The following is a 21,050-nucleotide window of genomic DNA, read 5'->3' as shown; positions in this document are numbered from 1 at the left end:
AGAAGGATTTCAGAAATAGTAAATTCCACATCCTAAAGCAAAAGTTAACTTCCTACTAGCTTTTTGTGTTCTGGTATATGTATACACGTTTGTTTAGTTGGGGTTTTTTTAAATGCAAAAGAGCCAACATTAAACTCCATATGGACAGATATCCTTGAACTGGCTCAAAACTTAGTTGTAACAAGATGGAGAGAAGTAAGGTATTTTGGAGAAAAACAGCTGGGTTCAAATCTTGGCTCCACCTCCTCCGAGCTATTTAACAACAATCAATCTACTCTCTCTGAGATTCAGTTTCTTCAGTCATAAAGGGAGATCACTTAGCGTGATGCCTGGCACATAACCGATGCTCTATATAAAAGGGGACATTATTTCATCATTATATTTAAACAACTCAGCATTAGCCACAAGGAACAGTAAGCTATCTACCTAAACACCGTGTGTGTGTGTGTGTGTGTGTGTGTGTCCAATGTGCCAAGTGCTATTATCTAATTTTTACTATAACTTAAGTAATAAGGCCCAATTAAAATCAAATTGCTTTGAAAAATAGTAAATACTTGGATGGACTCTATTTAATGACTTAAATACTGAAGGATTCAAGATTTCTGTCAAATTCTACCTAAATACACTATCTTAAAATGTTAGATTTTGCCTGAAATTCAGTTCTTCCATTTATGTACCCAAACCCTACTAGTTTTACAAAGACTCAGTTTAAGTTCCACATTCCTCTTAATCCTTAGGTGACAATTTTTCCCTACCATTGATACAACAGTACTAAATTATACGTTGTCTTTCCTTGTACTTTTTATGTAAATCTTACTTTCACAACAAGACTTGAAGTTTCCTGACAGTAGGATTCATAATACATGTGCCTAGGAAGCAGCCATGTGCTCACAGAAAGAATTTAGTACTTTATGGACTGACTGTGTTAAGTAGTTACAATGAGGTTTGCTACTGCCTTTCTATGTCACTTAATTTAAAGGTATTTCAAATTAGGGAGAATGCAGAACACATATAGAACCACACACAGATTTGAAAGCATCTTAAAGAATCACCTAATTTAGCCTAATTAATTACCTAATTCTTTAAAAGTAATTATTAGATAAAATACAGACCACAATAATGTTTTTTTTTTCATTTTTTCTTATTTTACCATTGTTAGCAATATATCTCTTTTACAGTCTACAGCAGTTAATCTCTACCAGTCCCTGAATGATAATGAGAATATATTTTCACAGTAGCAACTGGTGACATTTCAATAAATCAATGTGCTGCAGTGATACCTAAATAAAAGCTTATTTCACTATAATGATGCTTCCAGGCTTCCCTCAAGTCAGGTGGTTACTTGCAGTTAATGATCTGTGACATACCACACAAGTAGTCCTAAAAAGACTTATTATCCACTGCATGTGCAACAATATTTGCTTTATGGATGGCTACATGAATGAAGACATTCAATGTAACTGTAAAAGTAAAATCAAAAGAAAACTTACAAGTAACATGTTTTCTTTAAGTAAAAGGGCTGTGACCATTTTCCATTAATACTTAACCTTTTGCTGGAGCAGTGCAACCACATATAACGCTCAAATCCATAAAGCCCAAGAGCTGTTCTGGGTTAATGCTAATTAACTGCCCCCAATCAAAAGAGCAGTAACTTTCCAAAAATATGAGATCATCAACCTCTATTGTTGACATCAAAGTCATATCACAAAGCTTAATGAACAATAAAAAAGACAAATACACTTTACATATGTTAAGAACCCGTCTTTTGACTGATTTTCTATATACCTGTTCAACAGAAACATGCTGAGAAAAGAATTATTATGCTGCACACAAATTTGCTAATCTCAAACGATACTCTGTCTTTCATAGCTGCCAGACTTTGCAAGCATTCACATGTTTACCATTTATAATTTTATTTCATTCACTAGACTCAGCTTTTGTCCACCATATGTCCACTGTGGATTAACTATTCCCTTAGGTACAATTAAGGCCTTTCCATTTGTTGTAAGAAGAGCTAAGTATGAAGGACACAGCCAGAAATAACATTTATACCTCAACCAAAAACAGAAGCACATTGAAACTCAAGCCATGGTTTATGCAGCATCTTTTTTTTTTATTAGACACATGTCTACATAGCAAAATAAACTTGAGATAAAAATTCATGGCAACTATACACCAGCTTTCACCATTGAGATTAGATATCAAAATCATATCACCTCCACCAACTGAGTTTAAATAATTTTTCAGGAAAATATATTTCTAAAATCTAAGTTACATGAAGGCTAGCTTCCAAACATTAATAACAACTGAAACTTTAATCATTATTTATGTATTTCAAGGACATTTCACACAATTTTTAACATTTTTTTAATTTCAAATCCTTAAATTAAATATATATACATATATACTTAGCAATACTTCCTCCCATTATCCATAACCAGAAGACAGAATCTGAGGAGACAGAAACACAATAATAAGAACTAACACATATAACACCTGTTACATGCAGGCATTGGTTCTAGGGGCTTTATACATATATAACTCTTACAACAACCTCCCTATAACATACGTGCTATTATTATTCCCACTTTACAGATGAGAAAATTGAGCTACAAAGAGGGTAAGTACCTTACCACAGCCAACAATTAATAAATGAGCCCTTATCTGAACTTAGGTGGTCTTACTTAGAAGTCTGTGCCCTTAACCACTTCTCTACACTGTCTCTCTGTATTGATGATATTAACATGCCAGAACACACTCTAACTAACATAAATATCTATAAGGGAAAATACAATTTCTCATCTTTTTTAAACTAAATTTTTATATGAAAATTATGAGATTAATTAGAGTTAGGAGTCTGTCTTCAAAAGAACTATGTGTGTAATGTAACAGGTGTCTTGCATGGTCTGATGTGGTGGTGACTCATAAGCACGAAGTGAGTCTGTCAATATTAAACTTCTCTTCTGATTGAAAAATCTGGGGTCAGAGTCGTACAGAAGCCAGAACAGTATTTTCACTTTATCATCTCAAAAGGTCTGTAGTTCCATTTTTCACTGAGAGAATTATACTTCTCTAGTCATTCATATTGAGCACTTTCGGTGACAGAGACTAGAACGACAGCCATGAATAAGGCAGTCTCTGCCTTCCTGGAGCTCAACTACAGAACGCCTGGATAACTGCAGGGCGGGGAGCTTTCCTCTAAAGAAGGTGACTTTTTCAGAAGAATCACACAGTTCAAAAAGTGATAAATAGTAACTATTAAAAAAAATTCAAAAGATGAAAATAAAGAGAAGATAAAATGCAGCATTTTGACAACTAGAAAAAAAAAAAAAGCAAGTGAGGACCTACCTAGGATTCTGTCCTAGTCCTCTTCTATTTATTTGTTTCTCTCAATACTCTAAAAGAGTTTAAGATTTGGGAACGTCTTCACAGACCCCTCATGTTCTACTTTTTCACTAAATCAGAATCAATGCAACAGACTGAAGATTAAGGAATGGAGATGACTCATTCAAAAATATATCTAAAAATAGAACAAGTTCAAAAACAATAAAAGACAGGCATTTTATGTCATCAGGTATTTGCACACATACCCCATGTCTGTCTTTCTCTTCCCATGAACAGAAAACATGCTGGATCTCCCATCCTTTAAAAACAACGCCAGAGTTCTAACCCACATTCCCTCCAGCAGCTGCCCCATTTACCAACTCCCAGAGTGGTATTACATATACACGTTGCTTCTATTCACTGTCTACAATTCATCGACTTCCCTTCTCTCTTCAACTCACTCTACTCAGCTTCCACTCCAATGAACCTGTTTGCCAATGTCAATACCCATCACCTCTATGTACTTAATCTAATAACCATTCTTGGTCCTCACCTATTGATCACCCTCTTCTTAAAACACCTTTACATGCAGCTTCCAGGATACTTCACTCTCAGGATTTTCCTCCGATCTCCACTGGCCACATTCCAATTCCTTTGCTGATCTTTCTTTATCTCCCCAAACCTTAAAACATGGCTGTAACCCAAGGATCAATCTTTGGACTTCTCTTTTTATACTCACTCCTACGTAAAGTTCATCTAGTCTCAGGAGTTAAATACCATAAATATGTTGTTGACTCCCAGACTTTTATCTCTAGACCTCCTCTTGCCCCTGAACTCCAGACTCACATATCTAACTACCTATTAAATATCTCCGCATAGATGATTAATGTACCTCAAACTTAACATGTCCAAAAACAAACTCATGATCCTCACCCAAAATTGTTTTTCCTGCACTTTCTCAAGTCAGTAGACAGAATTTTAGCCTTCCAGATGCCTAGACCAAAAATCTTGGGATTATCTTGCCTCTTCTCTCCTCTAACTCCACAACCAATCTATGAAAAAATCCATCATCCCTACCTTCAAAACGTATCCAAAAGCCCACTCCTTCTCACTACTTCTACTGTTGTCACCCTATTCCATACCACCATTATTTCTCACCTAAATTATGTCAAAAGCCTCTTATCTGTTTACTTTGCTTCCATGCATACCCACTATAGTAAACAATTCTCACAACAAGAACTGTAGTGATCCTTTCAAGTTAAATCTCTTCACTCCGATGAAAACCCTCAGTGGCTTTCCATCTCACACAAAGTAAAAGTTGAAGCCCTTACAAAGGCTTTCCTGATCTGTCCTCTTCCTAGATCCTTTCCTCTATATATCTAACTTCACGTCCTACACTATTCTTTCACTGACTATCCCCTACATACAGCCACACACACAGCTACAAACACACACACATACACACACACACAAACACACACACTCACACATACATGCCTTCTTGGAGTTCCAAAGCGGGGTGAAAAAAACCAAAATACTACCTCAAGGGCTTTGCTCCTACTCTTCCCTTCTACTTGGATAACTCTTCATCCAGATATCTCTGTGGTGCTCTCTCTCTTCCTTTATCTCTTTTCTCAAATGTCATCTTCTCAAACTTTCCCTGCTACCATATTTAAAATCTTAACACCTTCTCCCAAGTCTTCCCTTTTCTCCCTTCCCTGCTTTATCTACACGAAACTTACCATCATTTAACATATTACATATTTTCTTATTCATTTATTTACTATCTTCCTCTGCTTGAACCAGGCTAGATGAGGGCAAGAATTTTTGTCTATTCATTGCTGTATCCCTAACACTTTGTTAAATGAAATGAATGAATAAGAGAAGACACTGAAAGCAAAAAAAAAAAAAAAAAGGAAATACCTGCTGAGACATTTACGTGAAATTTTAGGAAATAATGTCACAGAAAGTAAAAAGTAATTAAATTGTAAGCTCAAGAAAAATTTTAAATTAAAAAGAAGTGCTATTTTTAGAGCCTCCCAAACACTCCAAAGTTGACAATATTTCCAAGGTGTGCCTGGCAGTTAGTAAGAATTCAGCTAGAGTTATCAGGGCACCTGGATGGCTCAGTTGGTGAAGCAACTGCCTTCAGCTCAGGTCATGATCCTGGAGTCCCAGGATCGAGTCCCACACAAGTCTCCCCGCTCAGCAAGGAGTCTGCTTCTCTCTCTGACCCTTCCCCCTCTCATGCTCTCTCTCTCTCTCAAATAAATAAGTAAAATCTTAAAAAAAAAAAATCTTAGCTAGAGTTATTATTATTACTGTTATTAGGTATGTGGACCTATCCATGTATAAAGAAAATAGATTCTTAATAGTCTAACAATTAAATAAAATGAGCCTAAGAAACCATCTGCAAAGATAAGAAGATAGGGTTTACAGGACATATAAAGTTAAAATTAAACTCTCTTAAAATTATATGGCAGTAAATATGTTCAATTAAGCAGACTTATTACTAAACATGTTTGGGTCATCATATTTTAGGAATAGAAGGTGCTTATGATTACCAAGTATAATCCCTCATTTTATGCATGAGGATGATCCTAAGTGATTAACTGAATTGCCCAAGGTGATGTAACCAGATAAAAGGACAGCCCCAGGACAAAAACTAAAGTTTTCTGATCTCCACTCTAAGTCTTCCTTTTAACTGACTGGATTTGTTCCACAATCACTGTAAATAAAATTAAAATAAATTATTAAAGAGGCTTAAATCACATTAATGAAAATTTTAAATCTCCTTTTCACAAAGAAATGTTTTTATAGCTATAAATTTTTTAATTTATGAATTTTATAAAGCTATACATTTTTATAATTTTAATTAAATTAAAATTAAATTTAATATTTAATAATTTCTTCCAATTTTTAAAATCAGAGATTCACCATAAAAGAAACAAAAAGTAGGGGTACCTGGGTGGCTCAGTCAGTTAAGCATCTGCCTTCGGCTCACGTCATGATCCCAGGGTCCTGGGATCCAGCCCTGCCTCAGGGAGCCCGCTTCTCCCTCTCCCTCTCCCTTTCCCACCTGTGCTCTCTCTGGCCATCTCTCTCTCTCTCTCTCTCTCTCTCAAATAAATAAATAAATGAAATCTTTAAAAAAAAAATAAGTAAAGCAAATGACCTTTTTTAGCATTTAATAAAGTTTCTCTGCAACAACTGTCCAGTGAAAATGATTTTGATGATTATTATGAAAAAGCACTCATTTGATGTTTTCTTTCTCAATAAGTATCAGTCCTAACACCAGTCTGAATGCAATCTTATGCATTTAATTTGAGGAAACTACTCCACCAATTGAACTGGAAATACTATCAAAATGCTCTTAAAGTACAGCAGGAGTGTTAAGTATCATGTAAAAGAACAGCTATGCTAAAAGACTCAGTACACATAATACTGATGCTGTCAGTATCAGAATCAGATGCTCTCAGCATCTTCCAGTAAATAATCATAGCTTTAGTTAACAAATTTACATGCAAAGAGAGGGAAAAGAAAAAAAATGAAGTAATAGAAACACAAATATAAAGTCCAGCTGAAAAAGACACTTGGATCTGATACTCTGGGATTACTATTCCCAGAACAAAATAGAACCAAAGTATTAAAATAAATGGGCAAGGAGACAGAACGTTCTAATTCACAATGTATAAAGAGAATGAACTTTTCAAATTCTCAAAAGAGTTTCTGTTCATGATTTGTGTAAATTATAAACTCTCTAAAGCAAACTGATAATAATGATTCACTCGTTCACTTTATTATAATACTGTAGATAACTTTTATAGAAGTTGATATGAATCCTTCAAAATAGGAATCAAAATAAATGTTACATACTTCACATTTTCTACTCTCCAGATAAAATAAGAATTTTTGAACACTCAAAAGAGTCACAGGATAAGAAAGCACATTTGTGTAAATTCCCACAAAGTTTTTCAAGCTGAATGTATAACCATATCTTATACTCCTCTGTCACTAAGAATAAAGAATAATCTTTTAAAATTTTTGTGATAATTTTATTGAGGGCATCAGTTAAATTTTCCAACCTGAAATTTACTTGTTTTACTAATACATTTCCATTGAGTTCAGGGAACACACTACAGAGTACATTAAAATGTAACCTTTGAACCTCGCAGTGTAAAACATCACTTCCTGGGCAGAGATAGCACTCCAAGAACAATCTATCACTGTTAAGAAGAATATACACTCAACATTGTTAATTAGTGTTGATGCACTCTCCTCTATGCCCTCATCTGTCATGAAGATTGTTTAAAAATCTGAGTTATTAGTCTTTATTTGGGAAAGGATCTGGTTAATATCTTTAAGAGCAGAAATCACTCATCCATCCACTCTATCCCAGAGCGTGATAATTCCTACCCCCAATACAAGTTACTGATAACCACCACCCCTCCACTAACTAAGAAGCTATAAATCAGGAAGAGGGCAGCTTCTATGCAACCCCTGTTAATTTCTGTTTACAATCTATCCAACTGAGAATGTTAGCTAGTCAGGGGAGAAACTAGCTGATGGATCAGATAATAGGAAAACATAACAGCTTAAAGACAGAAAATAACAAAATGACAAATTAAAATGTCATGTGCTTATAAAACATGGATTGAATTTAAAATTAATCTTTAAAAAATTAATATTTCTGAATGTGCATTTCATTTCAATGGGAGCCTTTCCTAAAACACTGAAAGAAAAATTAAAACTAACTTCGATGCAGATGGTTTTGGGAATTAAACACAAAAATTTAAAAAAATAAAAAGTCAAAAGCATAGGTTTCTACCATTACGTAAAAGTCGCATTAGGAAAAAGCAAAATTCTTAATTCTTTCATATTTATTTAACCTAAAATCATGATATATAATCTATGACATCTTATCTCAAACATGATCCAGCATAATATAACTTCAATATACTTCCTAACAAACTCTCTGGCGTTATTCAGCAAGGTGGAATTCAGTAGGCCAGTTGGGCCTGAAGGCCATCTAACAGATTCTCTGTATCTACACGTGTATTTTTCCTCATTAAGACAACCATATTCCCTTAATAACACATCCCGGGCCATAAACACTTCAAATTTCAACGGAGGCTTCATGAAAAGGCTTTTATTCATTCATTCAGTATTCATTCATTCAGGTACTGTTCTCAGTGATGAGGTCCCAGGTTTCGTTGAGCTTAGATTTTAGTGGGGAAAGACAGAAAAGAAAAAACATCAGATGGCACTGAGGCTCCACAGATAACTGAAACCAAACGTCCTGACAGAAAGGGACTGCATGACCTGTTTACACTGAGTGGCCGAGAAAGGGAACTCTGACGAGATGACATTTAAGACGAGATCCAAATGATAAAATGGAGCCAGTCAAGCAAAGACCAGAAGTATTTCAAGCAGAAGAAACTCTATGGTACAAATTAACTTAGAATGTTTTAAGTACAGAAAAAAAGACAAGTGTGCCTTAGCATACAGCAGCAAGGGAACACACAGTAGAAGAGGTCTGAGAGGCAGGTAGGAGCCAGATCACCTAGTGCTTGGTAAATGTGGATGAAGAGTTTGGAATTCGTTCTAAGTGTGATGAGAAAGCACTAGAGGAGTTATAATGACATGATTTGCCATTTGGGAACTGGACTGTAGCAGAGCAAAGCCAGAAGCAGGAGGGACAGTTAGGAAGCTACTGCAGTAGTTCACATAAGAGGTGATGTGTTTTAGACCATGGCCAGGTCCACCTGTAATAAGCCCGGAAGCAGACAAAAATAGAAAACCCTGAGGCTCTGCGGTCCAGGCCCTGATCAAGTCAGAGAGCAAGACTTTCAAGGCCAGGAAACCAGGTACCAGACCTGGTAAATCTGGCTCCATGAATTGCAGAAATTGCCTTAGATGGTAAGACAATGGTTTCCAGCTGCATATCAGTTGTTCCATTCCACACCAGGCTGCAGACACCATCAAACTTCAACTGAACTTCTGTGAAGTACACAGAATAAGTAGATGACTTCCCCTCTTTCCCATTTTGGAAGTTACCTACCAGGAATTTATGCTTACCTCACTAGGGAAAAGTAGGGCCTTCCATGAAGATTTGGACATAATTATACTTATTAATCCCAACAACCAAACAGAGCAAAAGAAAGGCATTCAAATTTTTAGAAAACCTGGAGGCAGCTAAGCAAAGGAATAAAATTAAGACTAATTAATTAGGTTAAAATTAAGGTTAACAGGTCCCTACCACTCCTTAAGCACGCTCTTTGTCTCCACCTTTGTGCAATGAACGTCTAACTGAATACACATAGCTGGCACTCCAGAGTGTTTGCTGAATTGAATTCCCCACCCATCACATGGTCAGAGAAGTATGATCTAAAAACAAAAACAAAAACAAAAACCCAAGGCATAAGATGATGACAAGAGGATTCTCTAGGAACCTTTACCTCCAGGCTGCTTTTGTAAGATACCTGTTCCAGCTCTACTAATTTGTAATTTGTGATCATTCAAATTGAAGCTATAGTCAGAGTTTTTAAAAGGCTATTATGAATGATAATAATTATGATGGTAATAGTTATTGAGCACTTACAGTCTACAGATCACAGGCTAAGTGCCTTCCATGTAATATTTCATTTAATCTTTAAAACAACTTTATCAGACAGCAGCTATTATCCTTACCTGCAGATGAGGAAGTTGAGGTATCTAGAAACAAAGTAACCTGTCTGATGTCACACTGCGGTTAAGTGAAGAAACTGGGCTTGTAAAAGCTAAGTATGCTGAAATTCAAAGCCCTATGATCTTAACCACAATTCAATACTTCATTTAAAAATTTAAATAGTACAGGGGCACCTGTCCATTAAGCATCTGCCTTCAGCTCAGGTCATGATCCCAGGGTCCTGGGATCAAGCCCCACATCAGGCTCCCTCCTCATCAGGGGTCTGCTTCTCTCTCTCCCTTTGTGCGCTCTCTCACTCTCCCTCTCTGGTAAATAAATAAAATCTTAAAAAAATAAAAAGATAAAAATAATAAAACCTTTAATAGTACAAAGAAAAAACACTAATTAGTGTCTTACAGCCTTTCAGAATAGAATAGAATATAGACTAAAATAAATTTGTTTTAAGCACTATACACTGAGTCGTTACCAATTCTATTTCATAAAAGCAAATCCCTTCCTCTACTGGCTACTTCATTAACCTATTCTAATTATTCTTTATATTTAAACATAATAAAACAATTTTTAATAAAAATAAACCCATAATTCATCCTTACCTAAGACTATCCTCAATCCTTAGCCCAAACTTCTGTGAGTTTGCTATATTTTAATAAAAAACAAATGACTTTATAACATTAATTATAAACTCTTCCTCTAAAACAAATTCAGACATACACACGCATATGCACACTCCTTCTCCTCTTCCTCCCTCTCTCTTCTTGTATAGAAATTTTCTGTCAAGCCTATCCTTCTGCTAAACTTTGGCTAAAAGTTGGCTACTCCTGGGGTGCCTGGGTGCCTTAGTTGGTTATGTGTCGGACTCATGATTTGAGCTCAAGTCATGAGCTCATGGGATCGAGCCCCACGTCAGGCTCCTCACTCAGCATGGAGTTTGCTTGGGATTCTCCCTCTCCCTCTGCCCCCTCCCCTGCTCGCTCACTCAAGCACACACACACACACACACACAATCTCTCTCTAAAATAAATGAATAAATATTTCTAAAAATGAAATAAAAATTGACTACTGCTGCCAATATTTTCATAGCCTATACATACTTTTCAACGTATGCTTTTTTTTTTTGGAACTTTGTAAGTTGTAAAGAACAGAACACAATGATGAGTTTTAAAAAGCACATTTAGGTAGAAGATGACTCTATTAGATAAGGAACGTAATAATCCAGTTTCAGATGTCTTCCTATCATGTTTCTTTTGCTTTGCCTTTAATTCATATGTAAAATCTTTGCTTTTTAATATAATCTTGTCCCCCTAAACAGAAGATGAGTACACACTACTATACTAATGTAACATCAACTTGGAAACACAGATTTCAAGATCTTTTATTGCATGACCATATGAAATCAGGCCAGTGACAGATTATGCAGTAAATAATATCCAGGAAAATGTTCATCTTATAATCTTTTCATTTTACAAATGTAACATTCTGTGTGACTGCATACTTTATTCTATGATCTCGTTCTGAAAGAGAGTATTATAAATACAAGGAAGGGGTTAGAGCTAAGCCAAAAGCTAAAAAACTCAACTTTTTATGCTATTAAATCTCAAACATAACACTGCAATAATTTTTTTCATAAATTCATATAACTTACATAAATGTGTGCTTTTAAAACTTAGGAATGGCATCACCAGCACAGTCCAACAGCCCATCTAGTCTGATAGCCTCTCTTTGACAGTGACCAATGGCAGATGCCCCCCAGGACCACATAAACACATAATATATGTAATTATGCGCCACTACACCATTACCCCAGATGGTAGTCAGATTATGCCTTGAAAGAAATGAAAACAAATCTCAACCCCATCCCTTTCCTACTCTATAATTTCCTAAAAGGTGATGAGAAACTGCTAATAAAGCACAAATTTAACCATAATACAAGCCAGTGCTTCAGTAACATGGCAACTAAGAAATGATCTCCTAAAATGAAAAGCTGCACTCAGAAATAGAACCTAAGATCATCAAAACTTTCTAAAGGAGAATTTCAATGAATTTAAAAGCATCTGATTCATTCAATTAGAACTATTTATGAACAGAAGAGCAAAATTCAACTAAAGCTTTAAAAAAATGTATCTTTTACCCAAGACATCTATTTTATGAAGTATAATACTATTTTCTAAAAAAGTATTATAAAATTTGTATTTTTAACTCTTCAGAGAAATGGTATCCACACCTGTTTTGTAATGATTTTAAAGTAAGGCTTGGATTTATTAAATGTTCATCTCAGTGTGCAAAACTACATAATGAAGAAATCTTGGTTTAGTCCTTCAGGAAGTACTATTTCCTAAATAATTACACACAAAAAAATGCACTATACTTTTAAAGACCTTTGGAGAAGATAATTCTCTTGGTAGTATACTTGGGTATTGGTTTAACAAAGCTTGTAGTCAGGAAACTGCTCCTGACCTAAATCCTCCGTGGTATAATTTAAATTCATTTTCTCCTTTTTCTGACCTCAAATAGTTGTATAAGATTAGGTCGTATCATAATATTTTATACATTTAAAAACTCTTATTAATGTCTTCTTTTCCAGGTAACTGCATTGTAAGACTATGAACCAACTAACAGTCCTATACTAAATTCAGTCTTATAATTTTGTATGCTGTATATCATAGCCCAAGAGACAGATCTCAAAAATTACTTAACCACTATTTTTACCAAGCACTACTCGTCCCCCAATACACTATTTCTTAAAAAAAAAAAAAAAAAAAAAAATTATCTACATTTTAGAACAAACCCCAAAAATTTAGAAAGAGAAGCTTATGAGAAATGGGAGCCAGGAACAAGGCACACAAAATTCCATCCAGACACTGTTTTCTTTCCTAGAAAAGGGGACCATTTAATGAAATCTATCTCTCAAAATCTCTGGGGCAGAGCTGAAGCTGCAGTGCAATATCATAAAATCTGCAGCTGTGTGGCTGTCTTAGCAGTCCATGCTGCTTCCTCAGACCACAGGAAGCCAAAACACACACGGTCAGAACAGAACTTACCTGCACAGGAACTGGCCAAAGCAGCAGAGCAGTGAGGACAGAGCAAGCATCAAAACTGTTATTGAAAAGACTCTATACATCTTTAAAAATGTTCTCCTCAAGCAGTGTACTTACTCCAGGAAAGCTGTATCTTTTATGTTTATAAACATCAACATTTTCGTAGGAATAAAGACTGTGGGATAGGTAAATAAACTACTATACATAAATAAGCATTAATAACTTACTTTTATTGCCCACCAAGGCAACCAGTGGCTGAGTTTCTGACTCCTCACTCACTTTCTTCACCACAGAATACCAGTCTTCTAAATTCTCAAAGCTTTGATAATTTGTAATATCATATACCAAGAGGATTCCCTGTCACAAAAGAGTTACAGAATCTTGGTAAGATACCTGGCATATGCATGGTAAATTACAATGAATATAAGAAAACCATTTCATAGAGGTGAAAAAGCTGCAAGGTCTACAATCCTGCCTCTAACTTTCACGAGGTCAAACATGTAAACCTTTCAATAAATAACCATCTGCTGCTGCTCTTTTTAAATATTTTCAAAAATGGAGATTCCATGACATCCCTTGATAGTCAATTTTAGTGTTTAACACAATTTTCTTTAAATGAAATAAGTCAATTTCCTCTTTTGGTCCTCTGTGCATTTGGAGAACAACATGAGAGTATCCTCCTCATAATAACCCTTCATGTACTTGAAGATAGTTAAGTAACTCCTTTACCGTCTCCTCTCCAGAATAAACAAACTCAATTCCTTAAACTTGCCTCAAAGGACCTATTTTCTATCGCTTTAATCATAGTTGTTGAGTTCTTCCCAGGACACACTACATACAGTTTTTTGACATCCTCTTTAAAATGAGCAATGTAAAACTGGACATGATACTGTAATAAGAGCCTGAACAAAGCCAAATATAACAGAGGGATTGTTTCCTGCCTCTTATATATCATATTCCTTTTAATATATCCCATTATTTTGTGTGGGAAGGAGAAAAAGTATGTACACACAAAAAAATAACAGTGCCACATTCTTGACTCTCATCCAGTTTGTGGTCAAACACTTAATACAAAGCTCTGCATACAGTATAAGTCTGGACCCTAATAGCATTTATGTCTTCTTCTTAGGTTATAATCATAAATGTTAACTACATTTTTGTACCTACTATGTATCTAGACATATATTTAGATCTTTTCATTAGTCCTTAAAACAATCATGCAACGCTGGTATTCTTCTTCTCATTTTACTAATAAATAGAAGTTACAATAACCAAGGTCATACAGCTAGGCAAGTGATGAAGCCAGACACGAATCAAGGGCTGAAAGAATATGAAGTCCATTTATTCATTCTATAAGCACTTGTCTGCCAACTATATGCCCAGCACTGTGCTGGGTCCTAGGGGTATAAATTCCAAACCTCAAGAAACACCCAGTCTTGCAGCAAGGCCAGATACATAAACAGACAAGTACAGAACACAAAAGTGATGGCCAGTGATGGCCAGTGATATGCTGGTAAAGATTAATCAGCTGGCTATGGTGGTGGTCAGGGTAGGGAATTGCAGAGTGTGATTTGTAGCATTTGCCTATTTCTGTGGTGTAAATACTCCCCTAGGGCCATTTTCAAGCTATGGATGTCACTTCACTGAACAGAGCTGGGTAAGACACCACCATATTGCATCTGAACCATACAGTTACACTAGACATAAATAATTTCAAGAACATAGATTATAACAAAAATATATGTTAAAACAATTAGTAAATGAGGCATTTGAACATATATCTTTGTTTTTAGTATAATTTATGCATGTATATATAATTTTTAATCATGAATGTATTCAACAACTGGCTCACAAAAGTTCCCAAAAATCTAACAACTGAGTTTCTCAAGCCAGTTCCAGCGCACTACTCTTATAACTTTCTAGCACCATGCTCTTTTACTAAATTACACTGGCTCCCAAGTCACTTAGCTTCTCTGGGTCTCAGGTTGGTTGATTCTAAAATTAGATCACTGAAAGTAAACGGTCTGTAAGATCCTTTCCAGTTTAAATAGTCTATAATTTTTATGCAAAATCATTTGTCTGATTCATTTTGATAACTTAGACACCTACTTCTGTCTTCCCAAATGCTTTGAGATAATGTCCAACACAGAATTATTTGAAATAATCAGCGTAAGTCCACTTTTCTTATTAAGAATAATGCCCCAGGGGCGCCTGGGTAGCTCAGCTGCTTGGGCGTCTGGATCCTGGTTTTGATTCAGGTCACAGTCTCCGGGTCATGAGATCAAGCCCCGGGCTGGGTTCCGTGTTCAGTGGAATCTGCCTGGAATTCTTTCCCTCTTCCTCTCCCTCCCTGCTGCCTCTTCTGTGTGCACACACATCTGTGCTCTCTCAAATAAATAAATAAATAAATAAATAAATAAAATCTTTAAAAAAGAAAAAAAATGCCCCAGAACTGGCCTTTGAAGAAAACTAATCTTCAATCTACGGCCTCCACCTCCAGTTGACTTGAATGATACAATATACTGTATTAGAGTTCTGCCCTGAAAGATTGCTGTTGAACTACAGTCTTGGCCCTACCATCTACTGATCTTGGGCAATGCTTCTGTCATCCACCTCTATAATACCTGTCATGTCTACGTGATTATGTGAAGTAATAAAAATAGACTTACTTAAAAACTGACATATTACATAATTGTTGGGAATTTTTTCTTTACTCTTCTGAGTGACTAAGAATCACATTTTCAAGACAACTTTGAGGTAGTTTCTACACTCACAGATTGAGCCATTGACCTATGATGTCTCTTAAACCTTAAGGTTTTTGGAACCCTTCTAAATCAATATATGAAAATCTTCATCTGAACATGGATCAATATGCGAACATGATAGAATATGCAAATAAGACATGGCCACCATCTCTTTATGATCAGTACTAGACCAGAGCTATAGAATAAAAATTAACTACTACTGGGAAGCCTGGGTTGCTCAGTCTGTTAAGCCTCCGACTCTTGATCTCAGCTCAGGTCTCCATCTCAGGGTCATGAGTTTGAGCCCCACACTGGGTTCCATGCTAGGCATGGAGCCTACTTAAAAAAAATTGGGACATCTGGGTGGCTCAGTCAGTTAAGTGTCTGCCTTCAGCTCAGGTCACTGTCCCAGGGTCCTGGGATTGAGCCCCTTATCAGGCTCCCTGTTCAGTGGGGAGTCTGCTTCTCTCTTTCCCTCTCCTTCTCCTCTGCCCCTCCCCCCACTCATGCTCGCTCTCTCGCTCTCTCTCTCTCTCCAACAAATAAATACAATCTTTTTTTAAAAAAATTAAATACTACAGGAGTTGGTAAACTATGGCCCCCAGGTTGAATTCAGCTCAAAGCCCATATTTGTAAATAAAGTTTCATTGGAATACAGTCGTACTTATTTGTTTAAGTATTATCAATGGCTGCTTTTGTACTACAACTGCAGAACTGAGTAGCTACAAGAGACAGTATGGCTTCTAACTGGTTCTCTAAGGAAAGGTTTGCCAATTCCTGATCTAGATCAGTGTGTCCAATATTCTTCAGAGAGCAATACCTATGAATCTTTCAGAACTCATAAGAAAGGCAGAAGGATAAATGCCATTCATTAATCTAGCTATCCACCAACCCAAACATCTGTTCATAAACCCCATTCTCAATAAGACTTAATGTAAAAAACTATGATTCCCTCTTTGCTCCTAACATGACAATCTTTCATCAGTTCTGACCTCACCAATGTGATCAAAACCTAAAAAGGGAAAATGACAAAACCAAAAAGACATTTAAACACAAAAGTGTTCTAGAATTTTCAGTTTCAACCCTAACCTGTAGAAAGCCTAGAAGTCATCATGTCTGTCCTAGCAGTAAGAAAAAATCTAAACAAACTGAAAATCAATGACTTTTCTTGGACAAAACAGACAGCTGAGTTTTCAGGGTAAGTCGCCACGCTGAAATCTTGGAAACAGGTGAATCCAAAGAGTCAGCCAAAACGTGCTTACCTGGATCAGAAGCTACTACAGCCAATAAGGGGTGGGAACACTTAAATGATAATTTTGATAAACTGCTGGAGGCTGTGTGTGACCCACTTACAGTAAAAAACTCCCAGGTGACACAGTATGGGAGTATTCTCACACACTCATGGATTTTACCACCAGAAACCCTATCAGATCCTTTTGGTAAAGCATCAGAAAAGATCCCCCACATGGTTCTGACATGGTGAGGGAGAAAATAACCATTGTAAAATATGCCCAGAGTATTACCCATTTAAAAAAAAAAAAGGCGTACTGTCCAGGAAAAAAGCTTAATCAGTGTCTTATATCACAAGGGGGAAAGTTCCCATCTCCAGGCCCTTCTATCCATCCTGTCTCACCTAAGTGGGAAGAGCTAATAAACACCTGTAAAGGTCACAACCCAGGGACAAAGGCCCACTATAAGGCTGTGACTTAATCATAAGAGGACAGAATGCTTCCCTGCCTCCATACTTTACCACAACACCAACTGGGCTCCAGCATAATAGTAGTATATTATATTTGAAAGAGCTTCAAAACACAAACTTCAACTAAGGAAGAGTTTTTTGAGATGGCCAAAAAACAAGGGAGAAACAAACAAAGACACTAGAGGAATTGGATGTCTCTGGTACCTAGAGCCTCAGCAAACATTAAACACAGACCGATTCCTGGCCAACTAACAAAACCTCACACTAAAGGCCTATTTACCTGAGTTCTTATTACTCTATACATCACATCTCGCTTTCAAAAAAAAAAAAAATTAGAAGGCACACTAAAAGGCAGTTTGAAGGAAAAGTAAGCCTTAGAACCAGACTCAAATATGATACAGATTTTGGAATGATCAGATCAGGACTTTAAAACAAACTATGATAAGTATTTTTAAAAAGGTTCCAATGGAAGAGGCAGACAACATACAAGAACTGGTGGATAATGTACCCAAAGAGATGGAAACACTAAAGAATAATGAAAAGGAAATGCTAGATATCAAAACCACTATAAAAGAAATGAAGAATGCCATTGATGGGCTCATCAGTACACTAGACACAGCCTAGGAAAAAATCTGTAAGCCTGAAGATAAGGTAATAGAAATTTCCAAAAGTGAAATGCAAAGAGAAAAAAGAATCAATAAAACAGAACATCAAAAAACTATGTGACAATTCTGACTGGTACATCATATATGTAACTGGACTACCAGGAGAAAAGATTATGTAACTTAAGAAATATCTGAAGTAACAATGGCCAAGAAATTGCCAAAATCAATTAAAAACACCAAACCACAGATCTAGAAATCTCAGAAGATGACAAATAGGATAAATACCAAAAAAAATCTACATGTAAGCACATCATATATTCAAACTGCATAAAACAAAACACTAAGAGGGGTACTCTGGAGATCTGAGCACCCCTTTTTCACCTAGGTGATCCAGTCGGTTAAGCATCCAACTCTTAATTTCAGTTCAGGTCGTGATCTCAGGGTTGTGAGATCTGCATGGAGCCTGCTTAAGATTCTCTCTCCCTCTCCCTCTGCCTGCCACCTCCCGCCCCTCACACATGCTTGCTCTCTCTCTCTCTCTTAAAAGCAAAAAAAAAAAAAAAAAAAAAAACTAAGAGAAAATCTTAAAAGAAGTCTGGGATGAGGGAGGAGTTGGTGAGAAGGAATACATTATCCATTGTACACGGATACACGGATACACGGAACACGGATAAGAATTACAGAGAATTTCTTATCAGAAACCATGTAAGAAAAGAAAGGAGTGAATTACGTAAAATACTGAAAGAAAGCAAAGGACCAATCTAGAATTCTGTATGTAAAATTATTCTCCATAAGTGAGAGAGAAATAGACTTTCTCAGATAAACAAAACCTGAGAGAATTCATAGCTAGCAGACCTGCCCTGGAACAAATGTTAAAAGAGGCTCTTCGGTGATAAAGAAATGATATGGATGACAAATGTATTTCTACGTAAAGAAAGGAAGATGGGGCACCTGGGGGGCTCAGTTGGTTGGGCGTCTGTCTTCAGCTCAAATCATGATCCCAGAGTCCTGGGATTGAGTCCCACATCAGCCAGGAGTCTGCTTGTCCCTCTCCCTCTGCCCTGCTCGTGCTCTCTCTCTCGCTCAGTCTCTCTCTCCCTTTCTCAAATGAATAAGTAAAATTTTAAAAAATAGAAAGAAAGGAAGGAAGGAAGGGTATCAGAAAAGGAGTAAGTAAAGGTAAAATAAAAGCATTTATTTTTTTTATTCTTAGCTGATCTAAAATACAACTGTTTAAAGTAATAATAATAACAATGTATTGAGTGATTATAGCATATGGGTAAGTGAAATGAATGACAACCACATCATAAAGGATGGGGGGATGGATTAAGGATATGCTTTTGATATGTTCAGATATGAAGTATCTGAACTATACATGCAAAGCAATACAGTGCCATGTGAAGGTGGACTTAAACTAGTTAAAAATATATATTGGAAACTCCAGGGCAATTGCTAAAAAAAAAAAAAAAGTGTTTATGCGTAACTGATAGGCTAAGAGAAGAGTTAAAATCCTCAAATAAAACAATAAAAGCGAGAAAGGTTTAAAGAAAACAAAAGACTAGCACAAGAAATAGAAAAAAAATACAAAAGAAATTAACCAAACTGTATAATAATCACTTTATATGTGAATGGTCTATATATACCAATTAAAGAACAAACTGTCAGAGGGGATGAAAAACCAAGATTCAACTATACATTGCCTACAGGAAATTCACTTTAAATATAAAGACACAAGTTAAAAGTAAAGGGATAGAGAAGTACCATGCTAACACTAGTGAAAACAAAACTGGAGTATTCATATTCATTTCAGACAAAGCAGACTTCAGAATAAGGAAAGGTATTAGATATAAAACCTGGCATAATGATAAAGGGGTCAATTCTCCACGAAGGCATAACAATCCTTTATGTATACACACCTAACACCAAAGTATCAAAATACGTAATGAAAAACTGACAGAACTGTAAATCCACAGATCCACTAGTATTGTTGGAGATTTGAGCACCCCTTTTTCACTGACTGACACATTAAGCAAGCAGACAATCAGATTCACATGAAACATTCACCAAAACAGCCTACATTCTGGGCCACAAAACATACTTTAACAAATTTGTAAGAACAGAAATCATACCAAGCATGTTCTTAGACTACAAAGGAATTAAACTAGACATCAATAATAGAAAGATAGCTGGAAAAACTCAGAATATTTTGGTGATTAAACAACATGCTTTTAAATAACACATGGGTCAAAAAAGAAGTCTCAAGAGAAGTTTTAAAATATCTTAAGTTAATAAAAACACAACCTGTCAAAACTTGTGGGATTTAGCAAAAACAGTGCTTAGAGTAAAATGTATAGCATTGAATCATATATTAGAAAAGAAGAAACACCAATGATCTAAGCTCCTACTTGAAGAAACTGAGGAAGAGCAATTTAAGCTTAATGAAAGCAGAACAAAAAAAAAATCATAAAAACTAAAACAGAGATCAACAAAATTTACAAGAAGAAAATAACAGAGAAAATCAACAAAACTAAAAGCTGGTAAATCTCTAGCCAGGTTAACCAAAAAAAGAGAGAGAAGGGAAGAGAAAACTCAAATTAATGAGGGGCCATCACTATTAATCCCACAGATATTGTAAGAATAATAAGGGAGTGATATAAACAACTCTATGGCCAAAAAGTTAATCACAGAGATGAAAGGGACCACTTCTCTGAAAGACAAAAATGACCAAAGCTCGAACAGGCAGCCACTGACCCCCGCCAAGGCCTCTACCCACCAGCTTCAGCACACCAAAGTCAGAGTTCGAAGTACTCACCTCTTTAGGAGCCTATAACACAAGCACCCTCAAAGCCCTGAATCTCTCACCACATCCATCAATCCGGACCTCTTCTGACTGCTTCCAGAAAACTATCAGAATCTTCTCAGCCACAAGAAAGTATAACTCCTCAGAAATGCAAC

At 36.1% G+C, this 21,050-nt stretch overlaps 1 protein-coding gene across 2 annotated transcripts in view; it reads right to left on the bottom strand.

The window, feature by feature from the left end:
* The window catches only part of RAB28 (RAB28, member RAS oncogene family), a 92,751-nt gene that overhangs the window by 56,992 nt on the left and 14,709 nt on the right, over nt 1–21,050 (bottom strand). For both annotated transcript variants that reach the window (XM_040625103.1, XM_040625102.1), the window contains exon 4: nt 13,275–13,404. In XM_040625103.1, coding sequence (XP_040481037.1) covers nt 13,275–13,404 — 130 coding nt within the window. The remainder of the gene's footprint in view (nt 1–13,274; nt 13,405–21,050) is intronic.

This window comes from Ursus maritimus, unplaced genomic scaffold, assembly GCF_017311325.1.
Source record: "Ursus maritimus isolate PB19 unplaced genomic scaffold, ASM1731132v1 scaffold_8, whole genome shotgun sequence".
Lineage (NCBI taxonomy): Eukaryota > Metazoa > Chordata > Mammalia > Carnivora > Ursidae > Ursus > Ursus maritimus.
This window is presented reverse-complemented; position numbering and strand designations above follow the sequence as displayed.